A 13,390-nucleotide genomic window follows, 5' to 3' on the forward strand; every position below is an offset into this window, starting at 1 on the left:
CCCTCAGCCAGTCTTGGTGCAGGGTAGGGTGGAGACCCCAGGGCCCTCCCTCTGCCCCCAGCCAGAGACTCATTTCAAGCCATTAACCTTCTCTGCCCGGGCTGCTCATGGCTGCCCGCCTGTCACCTCCATTAACGCTGGGGCTGTGCATGCCAGGGCTTGTGGGCAGGACAGAGAGCCAGGGCACAGGGGAGGTAGGGGCTGGGCGGGCCTGCCAGGGTCAGCAGTAGTAAGTGCCCAGGGCAGCCTGTCTCATCCCCTCAGTGTCTGCACTTGGCCCCCACCAGGACAGGTGCGGGGGCTAGGCCGGCCTGCACCTGCCAGTGGGCAGAGGGAGGGGCTGGAGCCCCCAGGCAGGGCCTGAGGCCTGGGGCCCACGGTGGGTCTGACCAGAGGCAGCAACTCAGTGAGCCACCTGGGTGGGGTCAGTGCCCAGTGGGATGCTTGGCCAGAGCTCATGTTTGCCCGTTCACTGATGAGCCCTGGATACATGGCAGCCCCCAAGTGCATGCGAGACCTACAGCCCAGAGTGCATGGGGCATCCCTGTGGCTGTGTCCTCTCTGCCTATTCAACATGGCCTCAGGGATCCCAGGCAGAGAGGCGCAGGCCCAGGGCTTGGCCTGAGGGCTCTGCACCAGCCAGAGGCTGCTGACCTTGATGGCACTAGGGAGCCACAGCAGGTGCACAGCAGGGTCGTGAAGGAAGGCTGGTTGGGGGAGGAATGGGGCTGGTGACCAGGTGGGCAGGGAGAGCCCAGGATGAGGGCCAGGAGGCAGACCCGTGAGGGCTGGGTAGGGTTATGACCCACGGTGAGTGGCACACACAGGGCCTGTTGAATTTTCCTCCTGGGATCTGTCTGAGTTGGTCTACCCTGAGGAAAGGGGGCCCAGGAGGAGGTCTCTGGGTCCAACTTCCTGGGCCTGTGCATAATCCCACAGGCAGCTGGACCCTCCCTAGTGACCCCAGCCAGCCCTTAGCAGCCTCACTGTGGCCCTGACCACCCCAGAGCTCACTGCTGAGTGCCCCTCTGAGAGTCCCCAGCTGGGCCCCTCCCCAAGTGCTCCACCTCTGGACACGCTAGGTCACTGGCCCCCTGGGGTGGGCTGTGGGGTAACCCTCTGTGTGCTGCAAGCCTCGTGCAGCTGGGGTGGATGAGGCTCCTGGACACTCCAGGAGGGCTGAGGCCCTGAGTTGGGACTGAGCTCCCCATCATGGGAGGCATGTGTGCTGGGGCAGGGGCCTCACAGATCACAGAGGGAACAGCCGGGCTGGGCGGGTGGTATGAGAGGCTGCGGCTGCCTAAGCCCCCACCCGGTCTCTCAACCTGGCACTGGCCGAGCAGTGCCTGGGGCCGACAGCGGCCATATGTTGGGAAGAGGAGCCGAATGCGTCGCTCTGCGGCCCCCGGGGCCGGCCTTCCTGGACCTGTCACAGATGATTTTCCCCGCCTGAGTGGCAGGCCGGCTGGCGGGTGGGGCAGTGGGGGCCTCTGAGCTGGTCCCACATCCAGGCGCCCCCCCCCCCACAGCCTTCAACATCGGGACTTGCCACTCTTGGGGTTCTTCCAGGTGCTGGACCTCGGCCTGGACCCCCCATGTCTCACTGAATGCCCTCACCCGTGTGTGGTCCCCACACGCAGGTCAAGGTCAGAGGGTCCTGAGAAGAGCCCTGGATGGCCAGCGGGGCCCACGCCCTACTGCTCGGATGTGGGCAGGCAGCCAGGGGTCCACACTGGGCAGTCTTGCGCCTTGGGGCAGGCGGGAGGGCCCTGGCGGAGGCCCTGTCAGCCCAGTGCCCAGAGCCTTGCGGAGGGAGGCGGGGAGGCTGCGGCTAATTTGTACACTAAGTGCTTCTGACAGGGACGCCTCACAAGTGAGAACGCGCCACTGCTCGCCCCAGGAAGGCCACTGCGGCCAGCAGCACCAACAGTGAGAGGCCTGGAGGGGGGGCTGTGGGGGCACAGAGCTGTCCAGGCCAGGCAAGGACAGGGAGAGAGGGCCAGGGACGGGGTGATGGCACAGTCCAGGGGATGGGACCAAGGACATGAGACATGGGGCAGGGGAGAAGGTGTGGGAGCAGAGGGGAGGGGTGGCGTGCAGAGCGAGGAGGGGAAACGGCCGACACTCACACCCTCCCATCCACACCCTGCTTCAGCTGCTGGTCCTACCTGTCCCTCACACGGGCTGTTTGACCCCCCTCAGGACAGGCCAGGGGCCCCGGGGGCTGCTCCAGCAATGGCCGGCCAGGGCCACAGCGGATGGGGTTCACTTCTTAGGCCAGCCTGGCCACCCCCATCCCTTCTCTATGCACCACCGGTCCCCCCACAAAAGCCCCTCAAGCGGCCCCCATCTCCCTGCTGAACCCCAGCCCAAGGGTCTCACTTTCGGGAGTCCCGACTCCTCTCTGGATGCCCTCCACCTCCCCCACTGGAGTGGCTTCCCCTGTATGCTGTGGAGGCCCGTGTGGCCACCAGAGGTTCCTTCGTGTGTACTGCAGTCCTGGGTCCCTTCTCGGCCACCCTGGTGGGAGGGTGCAGAGGCCAGAGAGAGGTGGGAGTCGGGTGGGGTGGGGCCAGGCATGGAAGAACCGGGGTCCCAGGCTGCCCAGGGGGAACGAAGCCAGATCTGTCCTGGAAGCATGGGTGTGTGCGGGTGGCCCCCACTGGTGGGAGAAGGTCCAGCGTGGCTGCGCAGCCGCGGTGGAGCAGGGCGGGCGTCTGCAGGCATCGAGCTGAGATGTGTGGTGGCAGCTCCCCCACTGCCTGAGGCCCGCCTGGAGCGAACACTGCTGGTGGCTTTAATTGCTTTCACATTCGATAGGCCGGCCCGTGACAGGCCTCTTACACCCGCGCCCAGCGCTGCCACGCCCCCAGGCCCCACCCCATCCTGGGAGGGCTCCTCTAGCTCCTGCAGGCCCAGCTGCTCAGCATCACCTGTGACACAGAGATGGATGAGGCCAGGAGGGGACGCAGGTGCTGACTGGGGCCAAGCAGGGGCAGGAACCGCCGCCATCCCACCACCTGCCTTAGGAGGAGCCAGAAAACTTTTATCCCCACACTACCCCCCTCGCTCCATCTGCTCCTGCCTGATGACTGATTGGTTCAGACAGGGGCCCCTAAATGCAGACGTCTCGCTGGGAAAAACCATGCACACGCCTGTCCTGACTGCAGCCAGGGTCCTTCTTGAATGAAGGGCTGAAGCCCCAGGGCCTGGCCCAGCCTCTGCCCCACCTGGACACTCAGTCCTTCCTGGATCGCGTCTGCCTGGCTCCAGGACCTGGCGCCTGCTTTGTCCCTGAGGCTCATGCACCATGGAGCCACACCAACCTGGGTCTGCTCAGAGCAAGTGCATGGGAACCAGTCACCCAAAGACCCCACCTGCTTGCCTGAGTGCTGGGGAGGGGGAGGGCTCTGGGACCCTGAGAGGAGTGACGGAGGAAGAGGTGTCCTTACAAAACAAAACGCTTTTATTTGGTCCACTGGAGCCTGAGTCTGGAAACCACCCATGGAGAATCATATCATACAAGGAGAAGCTGACAGTTGATAAAATAGTCTCTGTGTCAGAAGAGCTGGCCGTATTTACAGGGTTAAAAATATTCACAGCTCAGAGTAAAAGGAGGCCCAAAGGGGAGAGGGGAATGTTTCTCTAGGTGTAAAACCCCCCCCAAGGGATGTGAGGGCTGGGGGCTGGCTGGCGCCACTGCCTGGGGGCCACAGGATGCTAGGCTCAGATGTCCACGGGGCAGATGAGGGCTCTGGCCCTGACAAGCAGTGGGGGGTCCCTGGACAGGTGGGTGGCTCAGCTCTCTGGGCTTCTGGGTGGGGGGAGAGTGGCCACACCCTGCATGTGCCTGTGAGGGAGCTGGGGTCCCCTCTTTGTGGCAGAGCCAAGGCCCTGAGGCAGGGCTGGCCCAGGACTCTGCTGGAACCTGCCCCGTTGGTCGGCATCAGGTGGTGCTGAGGACAAGCCCCTCTCCAGGCTTCAGGGCAGGGGCTGGCTCTCCACCTGCCACCCCATCATGGCTTCCATCCTGGCGGCGCCCTGGGAATTGCATAGTGTCGCTGGGGGGCAGCTGCACGGTACTCCTCCGGGCCCAAGCCCAGACCAGGGCTACCAGGCCCCTGCCTCCTGGGACGTGCTGCTCAGAGGCCAGAGCTCTGGGGCCGGTGCAGACCCCAGGGACCCCCTCGTGGGGGGCAGGGAGCTGGGCTCTGGGACAAACTGAGAAGGCTTTGACCTCCTGCCCCACAGAGGGCTGGTCCCTGGTATCACTGCAAGGTTTTGGCCTCTGACCACCCAGATTTGATTTTGTGAACAGAGCTCCAGCTGCCTCACCCATGCTCACGGGAAAGGGGCAGCCCTGCCATGGCCCCACCTGTCGGAAGCTGTTCCCGTGGCTGGCAGGTCAGAGGGGCGGGAGAAGCCCATCCAACTCGAGGTATTCTGCTTGGCGGCTGGGAGGCCTGGCTAGACAGACTGTGGGTGCTCAGAGTGGGGTGGAGTGGAGCAGGGAGGGGGGCCCATGGGAAGCGGCACCCTGCGGCTAGCAGCTCCCTGGGCAGGGTCCTGAGATTCTGGTTCAAGCGTCCTCCGTCGGGGTCTCCCTCGTAAAGTGCGTGTGGGTTCGGCAGTCACAGCGGCCGGGGCCCGTGCAGGCCGGCAACCTCAGGCGTGAGAGGGGGGCTGTGGGTGCCCTTGGCGGCTGTCCAGTCGCTGAGAAAAGCCTGGGCTGCCTTGCGGTGTGCCAGGCGGTGGGTGATGGAGAAGCCGGCATTGCCCTCCAGCTGGGACAGGATCACCAGGACCTGCCTGGGGGAGGGGGCCAGTGAGGACCGGAGGGGACCCTAGGGGGGCCAGGGGTGGGGGCTGCGCACCTGTGCAGGGGCGGGACGCTGTCCTGTGTGCGCAGGCTGCCGCGGGTGGACACCACGTTGAAGCTGTCGGTGCAGTCACACTGCACGTGCAGGTAGGCCTTGGGGTGCCGGTTCTCCACCACCACGATGAGCCCCGCCCAACCGTGCGTCAGGTAGTAGCAGGTCATGCCCTCACGGCCCTGAGCACATTACAAGTGTGGGCAGGGCCTGGGTGAGAGGGGGTCGCCCCACACGGCAGCCCTCCCTCGGGACCCCACGCACCTCGTGGCGCTCGCCGCGGCTCTCAGTGAGCAGTATGATGGCATCGGCCAGCGTTGTTGGCTGGGCCTCCACCGGCTCCACCATGACCAGCCGCGAGCTGTACACAGCAAGCACGTGGCCAGGCGGCTCGGGGGCACCGCGCGGAACCCCTGCCGAGGTGCTGGAGGCTGTGGGGGAAGGTGTGTGAGGGGGCCACGGCCCTTGGTCCATGGGGTGGGCTGCGGGCTCTCGGGTGGGGGGCCGTTACCCTGCACGGCAGTGGGGGGCCCTGGCGGGGTCGGGCTCCAGTGGTTGAAGGCACAGCACACCACGGCATACTCGCCGGGCTCCAGCATGACGTCGCAGTTGACGAACTTCTTGACGGCACGTTTGCTGTGGGCCAGGAGGCGGCCCAGGCTCAGGCGGCCGCCGCTGCCAAAGGTGGCCCGGAACACCAGGATGCACAGGTCCAGGAGGTGGCTGTCCACGGTGTCTGAGCGCCGGCTGCCCTCCTGGAAGAGGGCGAATTCCAGCGAGGCGCGCTCCAGCACCGTGAGAGCTGTCACGCCCACAGGCCCATTGGCCGTGCTGGGGAAGCAGCCCTGCACCCGTGCCTCCTGCCAGTCCGAGTGCACTTTGCAGATGTCCACAGAGTCGAAGTACCTGGGGCAGCAGGAGAGCAGCCCCTGAGCTGAGTGCAGCCCCATGCCTGCTCCCGTGCCCACGGCAGGCGAGTGCCCTGCAGGTGTCGCCAGGAGCCCATCAGCCTCTCCCAGATCAGCAGCAGGTAAGCCCTTTGCGAATGGCCCCCAACCAGGGAAGCACTGTCCTGGCCGCTGCCCCTTGGACACTGCCAGAGGGTACTGGGCCCCAAGTGGAGCGCTTCCCCTGCCCCAGGTGAACAGGATGGCAGGTGGTGCCCCAGCCAGGAGACGGTACCTGATGAAGTCACTGTACTGCATCCAGAAGACACCCTCGCTGCTGCCATGGGGCATGAGCTCCCCACGTAGGTGCCCTGGCCAGTGTGGCCACTCGTCTGACCAGCTGCCATTCCAGGAGAAGCGGCCCCATGGGTTCCGGAGCCGGAGCAGCCTGGTGCCTTGGACGTCACGCACATCCAGAATGGAGTAGGCATGGCGGGGGCGCAGGCCCAGGCCCTCGTAGGCGGCATCGTCCACCTTCATATTGCCCCCCCCACAGGAGGCGCCCATGAGGAACCTGTGCAGGCAGAGTGGCCCTCGCTGACCGGGGGCCTCTTGGCCTTGCCGGCCCTCAGGGCAGGCAGGGGCAACAGGGGGAGGATCCCTTCCCCGCCTGTGGGGGAACACAGGTCCTGGGGACCCACACGAAACCTGCATGTTCAGGAAGTGCTGGCACAGTCCCCCGTTGTGCCTGAGAGCTCAGAGGGCTCAGGTCCCCGGCACAGGGGCATCAGCTGAGAGCAGGGTTCTCAGCACCCAGAGCCTCCTCTGTTAGTCCCTCAGGTCAGGACCCTCCCCACAGGCTTCCTCGGGTCGATGCACAGACACACTGACCAGCACATGGCGGGTCTCAGGTGCACCCCCCCGCCCCACCCAGCTTGAAGTGGGAGGTGATGGTCACCTGGGATCCCCACAGGCCCAGGTCAGGCTGTGTCCTGGCCAGGCTCCTAGCGGTGGTCAGCCTGCGCTGGAAACATCTTGTGCAGCGCAGGGCGCGGGTCGGGGCACTCGCCCCCCGCTTCCCACCGCTCCGCCTCGCCTCTCCTCCCAATGCTGCTGGCAGTGGCAGCACCCGCCCCTCTTACCCAGCCTCCTTAGAACTCAGCATTTTGGCCCAGATGAGGTCAGTGTCAACGGGCTCCTCGCGGGGGTTAGTGGAGCTGACCTGCAGCGCCAGGCTCTCGCAGGGGGCGCCGGTGAGTGTGGCCAGGCCTTCGATAGCGCGCCCCGCCTGGAGCGCAAAGTAGGAGCCGTGCAGCTTGGCCAGCGCCTTCTCGATGAGGGCCACCCACAGCTGCTTCCGCTGCGCCTGTGGGAGAGCCACGGTCACAGACTGCCCTGCCATGGCCCACACCCGCCCACACCCACCCACCCACCTGCGAGAAGAGGAGGAAGCCAGCCTCGTCACAGGGCAGCATGTCGTCCACCAGCACCGTGGTCCATGTGCCATCCTTGCACAACCGCACCTGGTAGGCACCCTCTGCACACAAGCTGCGTGTGACCATCACCCGCTCGACCAGGTCAGGCCGCTCGGCCAGCACTGCCAGCGCGCTCAGGAACCTGTGGGAGCCAGGCGGCCTCATGGATAACCATGGCTGGACCACCAGCCTCCCGTCCTCCTCTGGTGGCACCTGGGCCTCACCAGCAGTTCCCCAGCAGCCCCTGCAGGATGTCTGAGGGCTGGAGAGTGTGGAACACAGACCACGCGGCTCCCTGGTCCCTGAAGACGGAGCAGTTGATCTCATGGGGCCGCAGCCACTGCCTCACACGCTGCTGGACGCTGTCACCCACAGGGAAGCCCACAGACTCAGGCCCAGGGGGGAAGCTGTCATCCACAAAGTTCACGCTGTTCTGCAGAGACCAGAGCCTGACACTCAGGCCAGGCAGGGGCACCCATCCAAGGACAGTGCCTGAAAACTGCCTGAGCCCAAGGGAAGGGGTGGGGCTATGTGCAGCTGCTAGGTGGGGAGTGGGGAGTGTGTGAGCCTGGGCAGATGGCGCAGGCCCCAGCTGGAGACCATGGGGTGGTGGGCAAGGGGCAAAGGACACCGGGGCAGTGACAAGACAAAAACAGTGACTTGCCCCAGCCCTGCATGAGGAGGATGCAGACGCTCCTTCAGAGACTGGAGGGCGGCACCCTGGGCTCAGGCCTCCCAAGGCTCAAAGAGTGGAGAGAATGAGGGGTTTCAGCCCCAAGCTTTAGCAAGGTCTCCCTCCATGCTGTCCCCAAAGCCCCCACCTGCGTCCCCACCTCCTTGTAGGCTTGCATGTCTGAGGGAGCTTGGGGATGCTTCTGGGCATGGAGGAGGAAAGGGTGTGGTGGGGGGGGCAGGTGTCATGCATCCTGGTCACCAGCAGGGACCATGGTCAAGATGCCCAGCTTGACCCCGAGCCACGGGGAGAGGTGCCGCCCCTCACTGTGGCCTTGGCTTTGCTCGCTCCCCAGAGCACCCCCATCCCCGGCATTCAGCAGAAGACCAAGCCACAGGAGGCGGGCAGGTCCTGGCCAGAGCCCAAAACTCATGAGGGTAGGGCGGGAGAAGGGGATAACTAAGATGGACAGAGGAACAGAGGAGGCAGAGCAGTCGCGGAGTGGGCGCAGAAGGACTGGGGGCCAGGCATGGCGCTCACCTCCCGGCAGAAGGCCACGATGTTCTCCCAGAGGGCCTTGGCCTCGCCCTCATCTGTCTGCCGCCGCTTCTCCACATGTATGCTCTCCCTGCGCCGCAGTGGCACGGACCCTCGGCGCTGGGCCACCAGGAGCTGGGGCGTGTGGCAGGCGGCGCAGTGCTTGGCCCGGGCTGTGTTGAGCAGGGTGCAGGCAGGGCAGGCCCACTGGCTCAGGCGCTCAGGCAAGAGGCGGGCAGCTTTGTGAGCCGAGGAGATCCGTCCACAGCTGCCACCACAGGGGCCAAGCTTGTCAGCACCACAGTCAGGGCAGTGGGTGGGGGGCTCACTGTGCTCCTGGAAGCCGTGCAGCTTAGAGCAGTCACAGGCTGTGCACCTGGGGGCCGCAGTGGGGTTCCTGAGTGTGCACTTGGCACACGACCAGGTGGTGAAGTCGGGGCTGGAGGGGCTGGCGGGGGTGTAGCGCACAGAGTCACCCGCCAAGTCGATGACGTCGCCACCTGGGGCGGGGCTGCAGGCCTCTCCGCAGGCAGGGCTACCATATGCTGCCTCTTCCTCCAGCACACTCAGCCGCTTGACTGACAGCAGCTCAGCCAGGCGGGAGGTCCCAGCCTGTCCTGTGCCTTGGGGGGGCCCCTTGGAGCCAGGGGAGGGAGAGGGCTGAGTGGCCTCAGGCACCAGTGGCTGCAGCTGTGGGGGGACCTCCCGGCGGCTGCGGGGCACGGGGTTGTTCTGCAGGGTGGGTGAGAAGGGGCTGAAAGGCAGTATCCTTGGGGGCTCCTGGTCGACGGTAGTCGAGCCCTGGCTGGTGGCAGAGTGGTCAGCCTCAGCACCTTCCCCAGGGAGGCCTGGCTGGGGAGGGGCAGGTACGACATGGAAGCCGGCAGGGGCCACAACCTCGGGGACCACCAGGGCCTCAGGAGGGATCCTGGGCAGCGAGAGCTTCCGGGGGCCCCCGCAAACTGAGCAGGAGCTGGCCACGGGTGTGTTGTGCAGTGTGCAGCGCTGGCAGGCCCAGCCACCTCCAGGCTCTGACGCCCCTTTGTGCTCTGGCTCTTCAGGGTGCCCTGGGGCTGGCTCCATGGCTGCAGACGCTTCAGTCTGCACTGCACCCACCTCGTCCTCACAGTGGCCCTTGGGCTCCAGCAGCACAGTGGGTGGCTTGGGCAGGGCCCCGTTGGCGACCGGCAGCAAGGGGACCCCAGGCACAGGCTCTGGAGCGAAGCCACACACTTCGCAGGCCTCCTTGCCCAGGAGGTTCCGGAACGTGCAGCGGGCACAGGGCCATTTCTGCTCCTCCACACTGAGCCGCAGGATCTGGTCCAGGTCGGGCTTGTGCCGGGGGGCCTCGCAGATGGAGCACTGGCGCTGGCCGGCTGGGTTCAGGAAGGTGCAGCGCGCACAGGACCACTCCCCAACTGTGGCCATAGACCCAGGTGAGTGCGTGTGGCTGCAAGGGAACACCTGATCAGTGCAGTCCTGTGACCGCATAAGCACCAGGACACTATCCTCCTACAGACGCGATGGGGCCCGGGGAGAGGTGCCTGTCTGGCTGCAGAGCCAGCAAGGTGAGGAGTGTGGCCACTTGGGTGGGGCTACACTCCACCCTGAGCTCCACTGAGGTGGCCTCTGGCTGAGCATTTGGGGTGGGCAGGGAGGCTGCTGCCAGACAGAGGGCCCAAAGCCTCCACCCAGGATAGGTCCGTGGCTTGGTGGACTCCTCGCCTGTAGGTGGCACAGCAGACCCTTCAGGCCCTCGTCCTGGGGCAGGGGCATGGCTGTCCTGCTGGCCTGAGGGAAGGACTGCCTCATTCTCCCTGGGCTTTGAGATTGGGATGCAGAGAGCAGTAAGCGGAGGCAGCCCCCCAAGTGGAGCGGGTGGGCAGCCTATAGCCTACAGCACAGCCCTCATGCTGGGTGGGTTCCTGGACCATGGCCTGAATGCTCCTGCAGGCTGGGCCCCTGCTCCTCCTCTGGCTATGAAGAGGGGCTCAGGCACACAGCGGGGCAGCGGGATGCACCTGAGGCTCCTCTGGGGCCTTGGTGGTCAGGGGTCGGGGAGTGGGGGCTAGCAGGGCTGATCTGGGTGCAAGGGGTCTCTATACTTCAATACAGTTTCCTAAACTGACTGAAGCTGCTGTGCCTGGCAGAAAAATCAATTGTTCTTTACAACAAGGCATGAAGCTTGTGCTTCTAACGATACGTTTCAGCTGAACCCTTTGGTTCAGGAAAAAAGACAACGTGCCTCTTCAAAAAAACCAGGAAAACAAAAAAATCTCCCCAAGCCACGCCACACTTTCCGGCACCCAGAACAGAGTCTGTGGTGCTGTGTCCTGGCACAGGCCGAGCGCCAGCAGGGAGGACAGGAGTCCAGCTCGGATCCTATGGCTGAGGCTCTGATCCATGGCAGCACCTGCGTGAATGGAAGGGGCTCTGCATGGCCCCTGGGGTAAGCGGACAGGGCAGGGTTCATCAGGCGGGTCTCAGAGTGCCCAGCAGGAGCAGAGTGTGCAGTGCTGGCAGGTCAGGTTTGACCTTGACTTCTGTGCTAGGAAAGGCCTAAGAAATTTGCCTGGAGACAACCAGGCTTCTCCCCTCACACTCCCCACTTGTAGAAGGGCTCTTGGTCAAGGTGTGGAGCACAGTGTGTGCCTGTCCAGGAACATGCATGCACAAGTGTGAGCACATGCTGGCAGGCCCCAGGCTCCACCCTGCATACCCCACGTGGCCTGGCTGCAGAGGCAGCATGGCCAAGCTGACTGGCCCAGAGGACCCCTGTGGACAGCAGAGGTGGTCTGACCACAGCCCACTCTCTGGGAGGAGTCTCCAGAAAGAAGACTCAGGCCCTACATGGGACTATATGTTCCACTGATCACCAGTGCAGGGAGAAGTGGGCCGGGTGCCCTCCCAGGTCCCTGCACACCACAGGAATCCACCAGCACCTGGCACGCCAGGGGGACAGGACAGGTGCCAGGGCAGGAAGGTCCTGTCTGTAGCTCAGAAGGGTTTACATGAAGACAAGGCCTGAAAATCAAATGTCTCTGGGGAGAGAGGTGGCCGAGTGGGCAAGAAGTGGCCCTTCTGCGGCTGGAGGGGCTTTTGGGATGGAGACCAAGGGTGCCCAGGTGCCACACTCTTGCTGACCCTGCCGTCTGCACCTTTCCGTCTCTCCACTGGGTGGGCCAAGGCAGAAGGGGTTCAGGGGTCGGTAACTGATGGCCAGGAGACCTGAGCAGGGACACTCATAAACCCACAGCCACCCCCACGTGCTGCAGGGCCTGGCGGGGGCCGAGGGCTCAGAGACCCAAAACCTTTCAGTCCTTAGATGAGGCTGAACCACCACACATAGCCTGGAAGTGAAACACCCTTGTCAGGAGCCCTGAGAGGTAAATCACCTCAGACAACTGGGCAAGTCCTTCCACAAGTCTCCAACACACAGGACCCAGAGCTGAGTCACCCACACTTCAGCACACGGAAGCAATTACATCTTCCAGGGAAAATGACAGAGCTACTCCTCAGGACAGACAGGCCATGTCAAATGGGAAACAGAGGCAACTGTCCAGAAAAAGCCAACATAAAACACCTGCTCTGCCCTTGGTTATCTGTGTGCCGCTGGCGCTTGGCTCCAGCCTGGAAGGGAGGTGGTGAAGCTGGCCGCTGAGCACATCAAAGCCCCCCTGAGGGGACAAGGAAGTGCATGTTCACCGGCACGTGGAGACCGTGGTGTGCTGCTGCCATGGACAGGTGAGGCCCAGGTCCTTGGGAGGGGCCTTTCCATCCTAGGAAAAGCTAAGAGTGGCAAGTGGTGTTTTGTCCATAAGGACCTCTGAGGCTGGGGATCCCTGGGCAGTCAGCCAAGTAGCCATACCAAGAGACTCGGGTGCCTCTGCCCAGCCAGGTGGACCTGCTGCCTGACCCCAGCCAGTTCTGGAGGTATGCCAAGGTGCCAGGCTTGGCTCAGACTCCTCCTGACTGTGCCTGGGTGGGCTATGCCTCGGGGGCTTCTGCATGATGCTCTCAGAGAGGTAAGGGTGGTGCTGGGCCATACCCCCAAGCTGGCCACAGCTTCCCAGGCGGGTCTGTCCTCCTTATCTCTATGTCCCTAGGCAGCTGATGCCTGAACCAATCACTTATTAAGGTGAGCAGCATGCAGGGCGAGGTGTCAGGTGCAAGGGGGGTCCTGCCAGAGCCTGAGGGGGGCAGAGGAGGGGGGCACAGGCTACCCCTGGCTCTCCCAGCTCCTGTGGCCTGTGAGCTTCTCTTTACCCACACAATGGGGGTGGTCACCCAGGGGAGACAGCACCCACTCTCCTGAGGCATGGGAATCTGAAGGCCAAGGAGGCAGCATGCCCAGACGGATGGCTGCTCAGGGCTGCCACTGCTGCGGGTCTTCACAGCATGTTCCCTGGCCCCCAGTGCCCTGTCGGCACTGAGAAAGGGTCTGCCAGACTGCTCCAGTGCTGGTGCCTTGCTAGCCCCCTGAGTGTGAGCGCACATGTGTGTTAGCACACGTTTGTGTGAGTGTACATGTGTGCGCCTGGCTCCCCTGCGCCGTTGCCCCTCATCTCTAATCTGGCTGTCTGTGGGTTCCTTGAGGTCACGGACAGCATTTCCTCCCAATTTGCCTGGGGGCTCGCCGCTCCACAGACAGTAACTGCCTTGAGGTCCGGTCCACTGCTGTGGGTGAAGGGAGTGGACAGCGGCCAGGCACCAGCCTGGGGAAGGGCTGGCGGAAGGCCAGGGCAAAGGAGGAAGGACAACGTCGCCGGTGTGGCCCTGCAAGCCGAGGTCCAAAGTCTAACATGCACACACACACGCTGGTGCCCTCAGGCACGCCACAGAGGAACCTGCCCAGCAAATCCTACCGGGACCACACCTTGGCTGCTGCTGGCCCAGGCTCCAGCCTCCCCCTGCAGCAAGAGCCACAGCTGCCCCCCCCCCCCCCCC

The 13,390-nt window shown here is 64.3% G+C and overlaps 1 protein-coding gene across 1 annotated transcript in view; it reads right to left on the reverse strand.

Moving 5' to 3' along the window:
* Nucleotides 1–3,443: 3,443 nt before the first annotated feature.
* CAPN15 (calpain 15) overlaps nt 3,444–13,390 on the reverse strand; it is a 12,745-nt gene continuing 2,798 nt past the window's right edge. Inside the window, exons 2-10 of the mRNA XM_008579176.1 lie at nt 8,447–9,893; nt 7,458–7,666; nt 7,192–7,375; nt 6,901–7,124; nt 6,054–6,332; nt 5,383–5,777; nt 5,136–5,302; nt 4,875–5,053; nt 3,444–4,809 (exon numbers count right to left, since the gene is read on the reverse strand). Coding sequence (XP_008577398.1) covers nt 4,632–4,809; nt 4,875–5,053; nt 5,136–5,302; nt 5,383–5,777; nt 6,054–6,332; nt 6,901–7,124; nt 7,192–7,375; nt 7,458–7,666; nt 8,447–9,871 — 3,240 coding nt within the window. The 5' untranslated portion in view covers nt 9,872–9,893 and the 3' untranslated portion in view covers nt 3,444–4,631. The remainder of the gene's footprint in view (nt 4,810–4,874; nt 5,054–5,135; nt 5,303–5,382; nt 5,778–6,053; nt 6,333–6,900; nt 7,125–7,191; nt 7,376–7,457; nt 7,667–8,446; nt 9,894–13,390) is intronic.

The sequence above is a fragment of the Galeopterus variegatus genome, unplaced genomic scaffold (genome assembly GCF_000696425.1).
Source record: "Galeopterus variegatus unplaced genomic scaffold, G_variegatus-3.0.2 Scaffold1825, whole genome shotgun sequence".
Lineage (NCBI taxonomy): Eukaryota > Metazoa > Chordata > Mammalia > Dermoptera > Cynocephalidae > Galeopterus > Galeopterus variegatus.